At 41.7% G+C, this 16,631-nt stretch overlaps 1 protein-coding gene across 1 annotated transcript; it reads right to left on the bottom strand.

The window, feature by feature from the left end:
• Positions 1 to 1,778: 1,778 nt before the first annotated feature.
• Positions 1,779 to 15,279, bottom strand: XKRX (XK related, X-linked). Its single transcript, XM_005700151.2, has 3 exons — positions 14,945 to 15,279; positions 10,185 to 10,453; positions 1,779 to 3,419 (listed from the first exon to the last, which is right to left on the bottom strand). Exons 1-3 carry the CDS (start codon positions 15,277 to 15,279, stop codon positions 2,674 to 2,676), a joined length of 1,350 nt encoding a protein of 449 aa, XP_005700208.1. The 3' UTR covers positions 1,779 to 2,673.
• Positions 15,280 to 16,631: the final 1,352 nt, after the last annotated feature.

Raw genomic sequence — 16,631 nt, forward strand, 5'->3', positions numbered from 1 at the left:
GCTCAATATTGTAAAGCAATTATCCTTCAATTAAAAATAAAATTTAAAAGTACCCTGTGTTGCTTTAAGATTTCAGAAGGTAAAAACAGTAATCAAAGAAGTGTTTGCAGATGGAAAGGAGCACACTCCTCTGCTCTACTCCAATATTCCACAGGGCATCTCCTGGGCATCTATAAGATTGCTGTGGAACAGAAAGGCCACCACCTATAGGAGGTTCTGAAGGTTCATTTGTGTGATGTATCACTGGTGTGTCTTCTCTGTGGAAAACATAGCAGCTGCTTTTTCAAGTGGAACTTGCTCCACAATCTTCACCCTAAACTCTGCATTCTTGGCATATTAAGTCACTGAGGATGGAAAGGATTCATGCAGGAAAATAAGTCTAGTGTGGCGTGAGCCACATTTTTCTGTCCTCTGTATCTCCACTTCAGCTCCAATTGGCTTGCCTGGGTCAACTGTGTGTTTCTATGTTCTCATAGCACCTGATCCTTAAGGAGCTGACTCACAGGGCTTTTCTGGACCAAATTATAGCTCCACACTCCTCTTGCTCTTAAATAATGGAAGGCACATTAACCACTGGGAGAAATTATTGCTTGAATTCCAAAGAGGCAGTGTGTTCTTCTGGAGATTTGGTAGGCTATTTCTTTCAAATTTACCTTGAATAACAATCAGAGGACAGTGGTGTGTGCTTTTTATGACAACCACCTACATCTCCACCATGAAAGATGAGGATGAGGAATGAGGGAGTTATGTTGAAAGAGGAAATCTCCACTTCTCAAAAGCAAGTCACTTTACTCTTCCCCAAAATAAGTATCCAATCCTTTCAGTCCCAAACGGTGGTTGAAGATGGCAAAACCACACAAGACATGTCAGGAAATAGGACAATTCTGGCTCACACCCTGCTGCTTAGCAGAGGGAGTTCTTCCAACATTAGATAAGAGGAGGAGGAATGGCAAAAGATAAATTCTTACCAAGATCCCAGGAGTAAGACTGGATGAGAATGAGGAGTCTTAGGTTAGATTGTTCACAATTCCTCACAGCATTGTGGTGGGCACAACTGACTCATGCTATTAGTTCATCTTACTTTCTTGGTCTGTTGAGGGGCAAGCATTAGTTAGGTAAATGCTAGGATACCCAGTCCCAATTGTCAGTGGTCATAGAAGCTTTATATCCTTGGTGACGTTAGAGGCATCCAGCTGACTTTCTCATCAAAATACCCAACTCATATGAATGAAACTTATTCAGTCATATCCAACTCTTTGTGACCCCATGGATTATACAGTCCATGGAATTTTCCATGCCAGAATACTGGAGTAGGTAGCTGTTCCCTTCTCCAGGGGATCTTCCCAACCCAGGGAATGAACCCAGGTCTCTTGCATAGCAAGCGGATTCTTTACCAGCTGAGCCACCAGGGAAACCCAAGAAAACTGGAGAGGGTAACCTATCCCTTCTCCAGTGGATCTTCCCAATCCAACTCATATGAGATATAAACATTAAGATACATAAGGAAGAGAGATCTGCATTCCTCCACTGGGGGTATAGGAATGAGCAGATGGTTGATAAGCACATGCTCCTTATTAGAAAATAAAATCTTGTGGGCAGAAAGCAGTACTGATGATGATTTAATGTGATCTGGTTTTCCTCCTCTGCCTTCACTCCACCTTGGGGTGTTAGCCACTCTCCCAAACCCCAAACAACATAAAGGCGATGTCCTAGGTATTATTACCTCCCTTGTTCTCTGAAAAATATCAATCAACAAAATACCGAGGAAAGTAGGAGACACAAAGCAATTTTTATTTCTTCCACACATTAGAAACATTTTCAATTATAGTTCAGCTTCTCTGAGATCTATATCAGTGTTGGTCAAAGAGCACAACAAAGCCAGGTTGGAGGGAATCCTTGATAAAGAGGCAAGAAGCAAGAGCTTTGGCTCAACCACTCCACTTAGCACAATGGAGGCTCATGCAGGTCCCTGAGATAAACAGTCATGCTGCTTTATGCCTTGAATGACTCCTACTCTGAACTCCCTCCTCATAGTGTGTCTTTGAAGGGCTGCTGGAAAAAAAAAGATCCCTGATGAATGATCACTAGTAAAGTCTTAATGGAGAGCTAAGTCACTTGGACAGCTCTTTCAATAGTGGGGGTTTAGCTCTTAATCACTGTTTCTCATTGGAATTGAAAGACTCCAGCCACGTTCACAGTTACAGGTTCCATATTAGTCAAACTGTTTCCTGGGCAGTACCCATAGCTGGTAAGCAGTCACATTCTCTTTTCAGTCAGGATATATTCTGGTGGGATTCTGAGTCATTTAGTCCAGTCCACAGAAAGCTCAGTAATACTCAAGGGAATGAGCAGAGCTTTAAGGTCACAGAGAACCTTAGATGCATGGATGTGAGTTATCTCACAGGGCAGCCAGACAGCTGACCAGGGTGGATGGAATATGAATGACATCTCTGATCCTCCCAGATATGTAGCAGTTACCTTGGTGTTCAAACATAGCAGTCAATCTTAAGGAAATAAAATCTATTTGGGGGCTGCTCTTTCTTCTGATAGGCTTACCAGAAAACTCAAAAAAATATCCTGGTGGATATTCACCCAAGAGCCTCATCATCTCCTTCAATTCTACAGTTGGTCTTGGCATCCCTCAACCCATCCCCAAATATCGGAAAGATAGAATCAGACAATGCTTTGCCTTGTTTCGGCATCAGCAGATGGCTCTGGGTTCTCAATCCTACCCCTAGGGTGTCGATGGGTGCATACACAGTGGAGGTAGTCCGCTACATTGTGGGTGAAGAGTGAGCGCAACGGATGCAGGTACTGGAAGAACAGGAGCATGAAGCCAATGGAAATCAGATAAGCAACGATGAGCTGCAAGGCAATCAAGGAGTGACAGTAATTCAGTAATACTTTCACTCCGAAGAACTTAAAAACCAAGACCATGATCACATTCTCTATCAATCTCACACTGTAGTGCAGGCCCATGTGTCCCCAGTTCTGACCTTTCTCCACAAGGTCCCTATCTGCTAACTTCAACTGCAAAGCTGACCAGCAAGAGAAGTTGATGCCAGCATAGAGGACAGTGACGGAAATCAACACCACCAGGGTGCCCACTCGGCTGAAATTTTTCTCGATGTTATTGGGCATCTGGGCACCACTCCTCCAGAACTTCAGCCAAGGCTCAAAGAGGATGATCAGGAAGTTCAGCAGTAAGAAGGGCACAGCTTTCAACTTCAAGGTGGCTGAAAAGAGCACGAGAATCACGAGGCGGGAGGTGATCTCCAGTGTCCGCCAAATGGTGATGCACAGGACTTCTAGTGGCCCGAGGCGAATCTTGTATTCATCGTACTTGATCTGGATAGCCAACATGTTGCAGAGGGTAGCCCCATAGGTGACAGATATCAGGGAAAAGACTATGAGCACCACTGTAAGAAAGAAGAAAAGAAACAGAAACAATAGGCAGTCAATGTTGATGAACTTTGTACTCTGACCCAGAGATCCAGAGAGATGATAGGCAAGACTTGAGGGCTTAAGAGAGAACCTACGAATGAACACAGCTGTGTAAACCAGGAACATTCACAGAAAAAAATGGAAATAAACTATTTTTGTGTGATAGGGACTGTAGCAGTTTTTGTTTTTCTACATTTCTCTAGTTTCTAAATCTCCCATGAAATTAGAAATGAACATGTACTGTAATACTTTAATAATCATATAAACATACAAAGTAAATGTTTTTAAAAAGTGAGTCTCAAAACAAGCATTGAAGGCTTCCCTGGTGACTCAGATAGTAAAGAATCTGCCTGCCATGCAGGGGACACAGGAGATGTGGGTTCAATCCCTGGGTGGGGAAGATCCCCTGGAGAAGGAAATGGCAACCCACTCCAGTATTCTTGCCTGGAGAATTCCATGGACAGAGGAGCCTGGAGGGCTACAGCCCATGGGGTCACAGAAGAGTTGGACACAACTAACACTTTCAGAACTAGCACTGAGAGGTCAAGCAGCATCTACCTGATGAAACCTGAGAAAACAATGCTGGAGGCAGAGAGAACTCTATCTGAAAAAAATCCTGTCTTAGGAGACTCAGGGAGAACGCCTTTGGTTATAGAAGTCCCTCCTTTGAGGAATATCTTCTTCAAGGAAGTAATCTTGTTTGTGTGTGTTTCTAGAATATAAAATATATCCTGGAAATTCCAAGAGGGCAGAAAGGGCCATGTCTATTTTGTTCACTGCTGTATCACCAGAACCTAGCACACTGCCTGGAGTATAGTAGCTGCTCAACAAATGTCTGTGGAATTAACGAAGAATTCTGAATTTAGAGAGGCAGAATAAAATACCTACAATTAGAAGTCCTTGGTTCAGCAGTGCAGAAGCTTGTGCAAGTCACTGAGTATCTATGTGCCTCAGTCTCCTAGGTCACTGAGATATTCTAGAGTTGCTTGTATTAATCACCAGCAATGCCAGTTCATCACATCAGTGGTACGGTTAACTTTAGGAATCCCCAAATTTCTGGCAGAGTGGTTAAAACAAACAAACAAACAAACATTTCCTAGCCCATAACATCCATATCACTGAAGGAATCAGTATGCTCCCTAACTTGCTCTCCTGAGTCTCAACTCCAGTGACCCTTTCTTTTTCTTCCTTCCTTTATATCAGAGGATACTGGTCACTAAGAAAGATCTAGCGCTCTCAAGGAGAATGAGAGGCCCAAGTGTACTCATCCAAAAGAAACACTGGAGCTTTCTGTTCTCATAGAAACACTGGATTCAGGGAACTACAGCCATTGAAATGTCAATCTGATCTTCAAGAGATGTAAAGACCTCCCCATGGAAAGCCAAAAAGAAGCACAGCTTTGTTTCCAAGATCTTTTCTAGCTCTAAGTATAGGGTTGTGGTTTCAAGTACTGGAATGGAGACTCAAAGTATCTACTCTTAGCTTTATTTTTATTATTTATAATTTTTTCTAGCTGTACTGGGATATAATTGACATATAACATTGTATTAGTTTAAGGAGTACAAAATGATTATTTGTTAAACTCTTAGCTGTATAAACCACCCTCAGTGCCATCCTCAAGAGTTGATGCTCTTTATGGAGTTTGGAACTTCAGGGCAGATGTATAGCTGGCCAAGGGTGGTGATGCTTTCCCTTAACTTAGAACTCATTTGTTGATAGTAGTGTAATAAAAGGCAGAAAGCTTGATGCTTCCAATTAATGTAAAAACACCTTCCATCTGTCTCCCTACAAATAGACACATGCCATAAGAGCTCATAATACTGCTAGTGAATTTGCTCATCTATGCTGATCCAGATGGCCTCCCAGAGCAAATGGAAGAAAAGAGGGGTAGCAAGGAGAAATAGGAGGGTGGGTGAAATGAGGAAAAGTGAAACCAAAAAGTAGTTTACAAAACCTTAAGAGAGAGGGTATCGTCAGAAAGTTTTTAATAGGAGAAATCACCAAAGAATTGAAAATAAGGCCTTGCAGAAAGCTTCTCCTACAACCTTTGTACAGTGATACAGCTGGGCTTCCCTGGTGGCTCAGGTGGTAAAGAATATGCCTGAAATGCAGGAGACCCAGGTTTGATCCCTGGGTTGGGAATTTCCCCTGGAGGAAATGTCAACCCTCTCCAGTATTCTTGCCTGGAGAATCACATGCACAGAGGAACCTAGTTGCAAAGAGTCAAACACGACTGAGTGACTAACATTGTTACTTCATAATTAGAAACACAGGTTCTAAAGGTGGATGTCCTAGATGCCAATCCTTTTTGCCATCCATTAGTTATGGAACCTTGGGGAATTAAACTTCTCAGTGCCTCTGTTTTCTCATTTTGTAAGATGTGGATAATAACAAGTATCTTATAGCATTGCTGTGAAGATTTAAATGAAATAATTACATTAGAGAAATCCCTGGAACATAGTAAACTCTAGCTGCTAGCCCCTATCATCATCATCACCATTCTCTATTTCCTAAAGTACAGGAGATGCATTTTTTTGGTAACATTTCTTTTTTTTTTAGTTTTTATTTTTACTTTATTTTACTTTACAATACTGTATTGGTTTTGCCATACATTGACATGAATCCACCACGGGTGTACATGAGTTCCCAAACATGAACCCCCCTCCCACCTCCCACCCCATATCATCTCTCTGGATCATCTGCACCAGCCCCAAGCGTCCTGTATCCTACATCGAACATAGACTGGCAATTCATTTCTTACATGATGGTATACATGTTTCAATGCCATTCTCCCAAATCATCCCACCCTCTCCCTCTCCCTCAGAGTCCAAAAGTCCGCTCTACACATCTGTGTCTCTTTTGCTGTCTCGCATACAGGGTCATCATTACCATCTTTCTAAATTCCATATATGTGTTAGTATACTGTGTTGGTGTTTTTCTTTCTGGCTTACTTCACTCTGTATAATAGGCTCCAGTTTCATCCATTTCATTAGAACTGATTCAAATCTATTCTTTGTAATGGCTGAGTAATACTCCATTGTGTATATGTACCACTGCTTTCTTATCCATTCATCTGCTGATGGACATCTAGGTTGCTTCCATGTCCTGGCTATTATAAACAGTGCTGCGATGAACATTGGGGTACATGTGTCTCTCAATTCTGGTTTCCTCGGTGTGTATGCCCAGCAGTGGGACTGCTGGGTCATAAGGCAGTTCTATTTGCAATTTTTAAGGAATCTCCACACTGTTCTCCATAGTGGCTGTACTAGTTTGCATTGCCACCAACACTGTAAGAGGGTTCCCTTTTCCAGGAGATGCATTTAATTTACATAGGCACTACCCTGATACTTAGGAAATTAGGTGATTCAAAAACTGATAGAACACCTAGACATAGGCCTCACAAAAATGTGTAAGACCTATAACAAGAAAATGATACAATTTTACTGAAGTATATTTAAAAATGTTTAATGAAATGTACCTCAGTCAAATTGTATATAGTTGGCCGTCTGCATCCATAGATTCAACCAAACATGGATGGAAAATACTCGGGAAAAAATTCCAGTAAGTTCCAAAAAGCAGAACTTGAATTTGCCATGTACTGGCAACTATTTACATAGCATTTACATCATATCCATAACTATTTACATAGCATTTACATTGTATTAGGCATTATAAGTAACCCAGAAATGATGTAAAGTATATGGGAGGAAGTACACAGGTCATATGCAAATATTACACCATTTTATATAAGAGATTTGAGCATTTGCAGATTTTGGTATCCATGGGGGGGGTCCCTGAAACAAATCCCTGCAGATACCCAGGATTGACTGTAATTTTCTTGCTAGAGTTCTTACATATTTATGGCATAGAGTGTAGTGATGTTTCATGGAGGCATATTTATCTCCAAACTCATCAAGTTGTACACATTAAATAGGTAGAAGTTTTTGTCATTCACACCTCAATAAAGTCATTTCTAATTATTAAATGAAATGGAGAGTTCAATTATCTTCTAACATGAAATTGACTGACCCTGCAAAACATGTAAACTCCCTCCAAAATAACCTAAATAATTGAGTGCAATCCCAATCACATTCTCAATAAAATGCTTTTTTTTCATTGTTATTGTTTGGCTTTGTTTTGTGTTCTGGTGGGGGAATTGACAAACTGAAAATTCATTCTGTTTGGAAGATCAGGCTAAACTGCTCAATCAGATATGAGCTGTGAAGGGCCTTTGTAAGAAAGGCACAAGAACAAAAGCAATAAAGAATTCAATACCTCAAAATGCCAGGAAATACTACAAGTATATTGTCCCTTACATATAGTGTGCTGCACATCTCTTACATGTATGGCATATACATGCACATTTAAATGTGTGTATGTGCACACATACAGAACATTACACAAATGTATACATACATACTTGTTCACAGCTGGGAAAAGATTAATAGGCAGAATACGTGAATAGTTCATCCAAATGAATAAGGAAAACACAAACATCACACTAGAAAAAGTGAGTACTATATATAGGTAAGAACAGAACGTCCAAGCATGAAATGATGTTCAGCTTCATTCATAAAGAAAAGTATTAAAACAATTCTTATAATTATACAAGTAGCTTAAGATATAAGGAAACAGGCACATTCATACACTTGGGAATACAAATTCACGCAACCTTTTGACAGTACTGATGAAATTCTAAACATACATATCTTTTCTCCCAGCAATTCTACTGCTAAGAAGTTATTCTACAGAGTCTCATTCCAGTACACAGACACTTTAAATAAAGATGTTCAAAGGAGCATAGTCTGTAATCAGAGAAAAACTTTGCATGGAAAAATTATTAATAAACTTTAATCTTACCAACAGAAGATTAGGGAAGTAAGAAAGAATGGTTCAATTCATATAAAAGAAATATATAGTATATTTATCAATATTATCATATGTGCATATATAATTATTATATATGTATATATAATTAACTATTGAAGAAACATTGGTATACTTTTGAATAATCATGTTGCTGAAAAGAATGTTTAATACAGCCCTTTTTGGGCAAACATATATGGGTCATGTGCTCAGTCATGTCTGACTCTTGTGATCCTATGGACTGTAGCCTGCCAGGCTCCTCTGTCTCTGGGGTTTCCCAGGCAAGAATACTGGAGTGGGTTGCCATTTCCTTCTCCAGGAGATCTTTCTGACCCTGGGATTGAACCCACGTTTCCTTCATTGCAGGTAGATTCTTTACCATCTGAGCCACCAGGGTAGCTACACATACACACATACATTGTATATGTGTTTATATTTACACAGTAAAAAGAAATCTGGAAGGATATACATTAAATGGTAAACAGATTACCTTTGGGAAATGAGATTCTCCTATTTTACATATATTCTGTACAGTTTTGAATCTTTACCATAATCATGTCTAATTTTTATAATTAAAAAAAATAAGGACCCAAAATAGTAATACATGATCTTGGTGAGAAAGAATTCAAAACATATAAAAGGGTATAAAGTAAAAGCTAAAAGCCAGGTGACTGCTCATTTTCACTCCCTAGAGGTAAATCATTTCTTGCATATCTTTGTAGAAATAGTCTGTGCATATACAATTACCTGCAGGCCATTCGTTCTGTGCCTGTATTACTTTTATAATGCATAATATTTTAATTAAGTGATTTAATTACCCTCAAAATTCTCAGGAGGAATCATTTCCAGAGATTTTTCTCCCCAACTACCGTCAATTCTAGGTATGCAAAAAGCTTCAAGACCAGCAGAACTTCATGAACAATTCTTAGCAGAGAATTGTTTGAAACATGGGGCTTTGTGAAGCAGAGTCAACAGGTAATAATAAGGAAATGGTCCAAAGCTGTACCCACAGCTGTACCAGCTCAGGCCCAAGTAGATGAAGCTAATCTCAGGCTGTTAAATCATTAACAGTACTTTATCTCAACTTTTGAAAACACTCACTCACACTTCATCCTCTGCTAGAGGCTTACTCATCCCAGGATCCCTCTTTTACAAATGGGAGATTAAGACAGTGACCTCTTTGGTAACTTCTTCTAAAGAACACAGAGAAGGTCAGAACTGGGGCCAGGCCTGACCATCACCAGTATTCAATCCATACCCTCCCCACTGGAGATGGAAGGAAGGAGTGATTCAATCAGTGATTCCCAAAAGTGGCTGATCAGAATCAATCAGGGTACTTTCAAAAAATGCAGATTCCTGTATTAACTGACTTAGGTCTGAGTATGGAATGCAAGTTATAAAAGGAGCTTTCACCCAGTGATTATGCTTTCTCATGATCAGAATATTATATTAAAAGGCAGCCATCCCTATACCAACCAACCGAACACCCTCAATACAATGTAAACACGGTGGGTAGGAAAAATGTCCTATTGGCTGCTGGTATTACTCACTTCTGGGTCCAGAGACAGTTTATCTATGGTGTTAGTCTAAATACCTTACCCAGGTTTAAGAAATCTGGCAGGCCTGATATCTGGCTCTGCAAGTTGACTACTGGTGCTGTCCAACAGAAAGTTCTATAATGCCAATACAGTAATCACGAGGTATACATAGCTGCTGAGTACTTGAAACGTGGCTCGTATGACTGAGGAAATACACTTTTAATTTTAATTTAAATAGTCACAGGAAGCTGGTGGCCAGTATATTGGACAGTTCAGGTCTAGATTTCTAAGACGCTTGATTTCAGTGGAACCCACCCTTCGCCTGATCCCACTCACCTCTACCCAGGGGGACCTCTGCAGAGATCAGAGTCACATAGAGCTGATAGGTCAGCTGGGGCACTGAGCCCAGGAAGGCTTGAATCTGTGACATACGTTTGTAGGCATTGCGGTGCATAGCCAGGGTCCGGATGGAGTGGCCCACCTCCCATTCTATCAGCACCTCCTCGCCATTTATTAGCATCTTCTTTCGGGTGAGGCTGACATAGGGCTCCTCCTGCCCCTCTTTCTTCCATAGTGTGAGGTACTTAATCATGGCCTCCAAACATCTGCAGAAGTAAAGCATCATGGGAACTTAACTAATGCTGTCCTAGGAAAGGAATTGGTGGTGAGAGGGGTAAATAACTCAGGAAGGTTGTGCTACTTTTTGCCATTCTTTCACTCCTGTTCTACTCAATTTTCATGAGTCAAACAGCTTCTTGAATCTAAATCTTTCGTGTTTATTCGGTCATCAACCAACCTAAGAATACCAATTCAGAAGTATTTGAGGACTTAGAAATTGCTTTGTCTCCTTACTAATAAGCCTATGACAGAAAAATGACTTGAATACAAAAACATTAGTAATGTGTTGAGAGAAAATGATGAAGGTTCCAAAAGGCTCTGGTTTTCATAACACCTTAAGTTCCTGAGGAAAAATGTTGCTTATTCAAACCTTTCATGTTCATAATCAGGTCTTTTGAGCTCTGCTTTTTCAAGACAAAGCCCACAGATACAACTGTTTCAGCCAAAAAGTCCTGGAGGAGATCTGGGGGAAAAAAAACCTCTCAAATACACAGGGATGCTTATAAATCAACTATACGCCAAAAAAATTTTTTTTAATAATTTAAAATATACACAGAAAAGCCATTTAGCAACAAACGTAATTAAAAAGACTTGGCAACTCAGAACCCAATGTACTATATACCTAGGGAACCTCAAAAGACCTCTTTAAAGTTTGTTCTGGGGGTCTCTTGACCTGTTAGGGAACAACAGCCTTTTAAACTTCATTCTTTCTCTACAAAAGAGGAAAATTTTCTTTGATTTGGAATCCCCTCCCTCCACTACACACAGAGAAATAAATGGAAACTGTGGACTATTTCTTATGATAAGTTGGAACAGTTGTGTCAAAATTTAAGCTGTCTTTCCTGACAGGCTGCTGCTGCTACTGCTGCTAAGTCACTTCAGTCGTGTCCAACTCTGTGCAACCCCATAGACGGCAGCCCACCAGGCTCCCTGTCCCTGGGATTCTCCAGGCAAGAACACTGGAGTGGGTTGCCATTTCCTTCTCCAATGCATGAAAGTGAAAAGTGAAAATTGAAGTCACTCAGTCGTGTCCGACTCTTAGCGACCCCATGGATTGCAGCCTACCAGGCTCCTCCGTCCATGGGATTTTCCAGGCAAGAGTACAGGAGTGGGGTGCCATTGCCTTCTCCGTTCCTGACAGGCTAAGGGCTATATTTATCTCACCCACTGCCCTTATCACATAGTGGGCATTTGATAAGTATTTGCTGAGTAAATAAAAGAATAAGAAGGAAGCAAAGAATACAGAGTGAGAAGTGATGGGAGGAGAAGATGATAATGGCAATGAAATATAACAGAAAAAGAGACCAAAGACAAGTAAGTTCAGAGATCTATATCCTCTCTAGACCTCTGGCTCCTAATAGGAAAGAGCATTGGCTGGCTGCCACTCTCCACAGGATCTCTCTTTTCTTAAAAATGTTTATTTTATATTGGACTATAGTTGATTTACAATGTTATGTTAGTTTCAGGTGTACAGCAAAGTGATTCAGTTCTACATACACATGTATCCTTTTTCAAATTCTTTTCTTATTTAGATTATTATGAAATATTGAACAGAGTTCCCTGTCCTATACAGTAAGTCTTTGTTGGTTATCTATTTTTTAAAAAATATTTATTTAGTTATTAGGCTTCACTAGGTCTTATTTGTGGTTTGTAGGAGCTAGTTCCCCAACTGAGGATCCAAACTAGGCCCCCTGCATTGGGAGCACAGAGCCTTAGCCACTGGACCACCAGCGAAATCCCAGTTGCCTATTTAAAAAATAGTAGTGTGTATGTCAATCCAAAACTCCCAATTTATCCCTCCCCTTCACCTTTCCCCTTTGGTAACCATAAACTTGTTTTCTAAGCCTATGATTCTGTTTCTGCTTTGTAAATAAGTTCATTTGTATCATTTATCCACAGGATCCCTTTGACATCGGTGCATGTGTGCCAGCTTGAAGCATGTAGCTTGAAACATCCACACTGTAAGAAAAACTAAAATCCAGCAGAGAAAAAGATGGAAGGAGAAAATAGAGAAGAAAAAAAAAAGCAACTTCCTCCTTTCAGGAAAAATGCATATGTGCACTTCCAACAAAAGATATTAATTTTAACCCAAGCCCATCAATGTTATTGCTGAATAAAATATTGGGGGGGTGGTTGCATGAAGAATCCTGTTCCTGCTTCTACTCTTAAGGCTACTTTCTGGTTTATGTAAGCATGTTTGCCTTGCTTATAAATGGCACAACATGAGAGTACATTTTCACTTCCAGAGCTATCTTTGCATTTCATATAAGAAAGCCAGGCCCTCCAAACACCTTCATGTGCCTAATAGCACTAATCAAGTTCCTACCTACCTAAAAAAGTAACTTGACTTGAAAATAAGCATTATCAAGGATATGATCTATGAGCTTTTAATTATTTTTCCTGGCTGTAGGGTTAGCTGACTGAGATTATAAATGCTTTCCAATCATATCTAGTCGAAGTTAAATGATAAAAATTAAACAGAGTACTTGAAACTATGGATGGTCCATAATAAAGATGGCTTGGGAGGCCACAAAGCAAAGAGAGAAGTCAAAATGGGGAGCTGGGGAAGAACTTACTGAAATTTGCATCTTCAGGAGGGAGGGGACACATGTATGTCTATGGCTGATTCATGTTGATGTATGGCAGAGACCATCACAATATTGTAAAGTAATTATCCTCCAGTTGATATAATTTTTTTTTAAATAGCACTTGATTTTAATTCAATGGATTGCATTTAAAAAGGGAGAGAAGAATGGTTTCCTTGCTCCTCTGATGACATCTCTAAATGACATCTTGATTCCAAGTTCAAGATGAGGTCTTCCTTTCACAGCTTAACTTCAAAGATTTATAGCTGGAAAGTACCTTTAGATTACCTAGTCCAGGGCTTGCATAGGCCAGCTGAGTCACATCTGAAGAACAGCTGTGGCTTGTTTGGCTCAGACAGTGTTTTTATTTAATTACCAAAATCATTTGTCAAAATATTAAGTCATTCTATTTCCCACAAAATCCTGTCTTGAGTGCTTCTCCTGAAAAGTTGGAGCCTTGGCAATACTGGGTCTGAATTCCCACAAGGAATCAACGAACTGGAGCTGTGGAGCAGTTGCCTCCTTTAGGCTTATCTTGTGGACTCCAGATTGCCACAGCACTCACTACTCTCCATCATTTCTTTAACAATGAAACTGCATTTTCATTTATCATCACACATGAAGCTACTGTTTTTCTCATACTTGTCTTGCCTTGCTCATTTATGATACTTGCCTGGCCCCTGTTAAGTGTTTGAGTTTGAGACCCATGATCTAGCCCAAGCCATTTATTTTACAGATGAAGGAACTGAGGCTCAAGGCATCTTCAGGGATTTCACCAAGGCTACATAACTAGTCAATGACAGAGGGGGCGAGGGGGGCCCACTAGATTCCAGGTCTCCTGAATACCAGGCCACTGTTTCTATTGATGTCTCAAATTTTCACTGATGGAGTATAATCAATTCCTCTCCATTTAAATATGTTGATAAAAATTTTTCTTTACAGAGTAGAGTTCCATCCTTAGCCAGTTCCAGACTGTTTATGTCTCTGATGATGAAACATCTCCCCAATTGCAATTACAACATCAACACTATGACCCATATTCCTCAGCTGACTGCAGGTTTCTGCCTCTCTTGCAATCAAGATAAACTTGGTCCATTCTTTCCTACTGACCTCATAAATTTTGCAACATCTATCTTGAAAATCCCGTAGCATCCAGATGAGACTTCTGATGCAGATGTCTGTCCCCCTTAGGATAAGGCACATTCTTATCCTTTCAAAGCAATCAGAATAGAAAGACTCAATATTCTTATATTGTGCTACAGCATCCAGACAGACTGTCTCCCTTTGCCCCTTCTAACCATGTACCTTTATTGCAGAAAGATACAAGGGGATAAACAGGGGACCAATAAACTGCCAGGAAAAACAAACTACAAAGGGCTGGGGTACCAGATGAGTACAAATGGCTTAAAATATTTCCCAGATGTGAAATAACTCCAGAAAATTTGAAAATAGCAGTCACAGCAGCCCAAGCAGCTCAGGGTAAAGAAACTGAATGTGAGATGGGATGGAGAGGGTAAGGAACTTCCACCCAATGTAAAGAGCATCTAAAAGGCGGGGTCAAAATAACATACTCCAAAGCTATGGCCCATGTTCACAAGGTGATCCCATCAATTGGTCTCAAATTCAGATAGCAAACATTGTCAGATGAAGTCTTATTAATGGTACCAAACATGGTTTTGGAACACAGGTACACGCCACATGTTCATTGTGATGGCACTTAAGACTGCAGATAAGACTGCGGGTGGCAGGCAGGGCAGTCAAGAGTGGGAGGGAATAGAAGCATCGATTCAATTAGAGGCACAGTAGCAGTCTTAAAAAAATATTAAATTCATCCTTCTCTGCACAATTGGGGGGGGGGTAGAGAAGGAGGGAAAAGATGGAAAATTTGCTCACCTGATAACAGGTCCCAAAAGGATTAGATGCATAAACAATGATAGTGGCTTGTCTTTGGCCAGGTCTCTGTGGACAAAAATGAGGGTCAACTGGACCATGATGGATGAAAACATAAAGAAAGAAAAGGTGTATGCCATCCAGTAGGTTTCACTATTCTTCCGGTAGATTCTAACCATATACAAGGCAGATGCTGCCTCCCCACAGTACAAAAAGGTGGAGAAGAGGATGCCAAATGGAAAGGTAAATCGGGGGCTTGCCCCGCGGATGACATCTTCCTCCAGAGAGGATATCGGCTCCACGTTTGGCTCTTCGGGAATTTCAAGCACTTGGTCCATTGTCGAGGTTCCAACTGTTGGGGTCTGGTTTTCAGAGCACTACCGCCCCTCCCCCACCCCCCAAAGAACGTGCAACAGCTGCAGTCCAAGCGTTGGTGAGGAAAGCTGTCAAGCCCAATTCCAGAACGGAGATCCACTAGTTAGGGCAGGAGATTCCTCTCTTCTAGTCTCAAATTAGGCTTGTTGGAGTTTGAGAGGAAGGATCCAGGAGTACCACTTTGAACTTGACTTGATTAGGCCGGGATTCCAATCGTCAACACACGTGCTGTGGAATTTGGACAAGGCAAAAGCAATCATCTTAGCGCCCAGTCAGGGGTCCAATTCCAGTCGTGTAAGGAGCCATGGGAACTGCTGTTTCGGCGGTGATTCCGCCTTTCGCAGCCTTCTAGGCAGCGGGGCAGGCGGGTCTGTCTGGGCACCCACACTCAGCAGCTGCTCTCGAGGAGCCCTGACCAGCGTGCTCTCTCAAATCGGCTGAGAACTGAGCCAGGGCAGAAGTGGGGATTGCAGCCTGAACGTCCCTTCGGGATTCAATTCAGTGAGCAGGTACCTAGCTATTGCTAAGCTGCGGCTGTTAGCTCACCTGCTCGCGGGCGCTCTCTCCAGACCCACGCTTAAGTCAAAGGTTCTCACGTCGGCTTCTCGGATTCCCCAAGCTCCGCGCCCAAGGCAGCCCGACCAGGGGCAGAAGAAGAGTCACAGCCCCGTCCCCAAGCGCAGTCACCAGGGAGCGAAGTGCCGTGCGCGTCCGCTACAGGATCCAGAGAAAACTGGAGGGGCTTCTTTTCCACCAAGAAACTTTGCTAGCGAAAAACACGACGTGCGGGGTGCCAACCCAGCCGGACAAATGTCACCAAACTCGTGGGCGCCGTCTGCTGTTGGGGTCCTGCCGGCCCGCAGTTTCAGCTGCGAGAGATCGGTGACTTCAGGAACTAAGGCACACAGGGGGCGGGGGTGAGCAGAATAGGAGAGACAGCTGCGACCAAACCAAACCAGTCTGCGACTTCCAGGGCGGGCAGATGAAGGATGCTCGGTGCGTAGAGGCGCAACAAAAGGGGGCTTGGGCCAACCTTCAGAAGGATTTCTTATCACGACCGACCCCCGAACCCTGGAGGGGGCTACAGCTTTCTTCTTGCTCCAGAGCAGCGGACGCCCTCTTCGACCCCTCCCTCCCTAACTAGCTCGCTCCCACACTTGCTCAACCCACGCGGTTAAGCAGGTGTGTCTCTCTGGGCCTCAGGGTTGATTCTCCCTAGGTCCTATTGCCCTCCAGATTTTGTTGCTGTTGGGTGGAGGACAGACCTGGGAAGCAATCGGGCCACAGAGTTTCCTTTCCAAGCGAGGCTGTATGT

This window comes from Capra hircus, assembly GCF_001704415.2.
Source record: "Capra hircus breed San Clemente chromosome X unlocalized genomic scaffold, ASM170441v1, whole genome shotgun sequence".
Classification (NCBI taxonomy): Eukaryota; Metazoa; Chordata; class Mammalia; order Artiodactyla; family Bovidae; genus Capra; species Capra hircus.

Bases quoted from the DNA above. Each gene is read 5' to 3' on its own strand.
- XKRX (XM_005700151.2), bottom strand. From the start codon at position 15,279: ATGGACCAAGTGCTTGAAATTCCCGAAGAGCCAAACGTGGAGCCGATA. The intron at 10,454-14,944 runs GTGAGCAAATTT...TTACTTCTGCAG, and splicing joins CTTTTGGGACCTGTTATCAG to ATGTTTGGAGGCCATGATTA. The intron at 3,420-10,184 runs GTGAGTGGGATC...TCTTTCTTACAG, and splicing joins AGAGGTCCCCCTGGGTAGAG to TGGTGCTCATAGTCTTTTCC.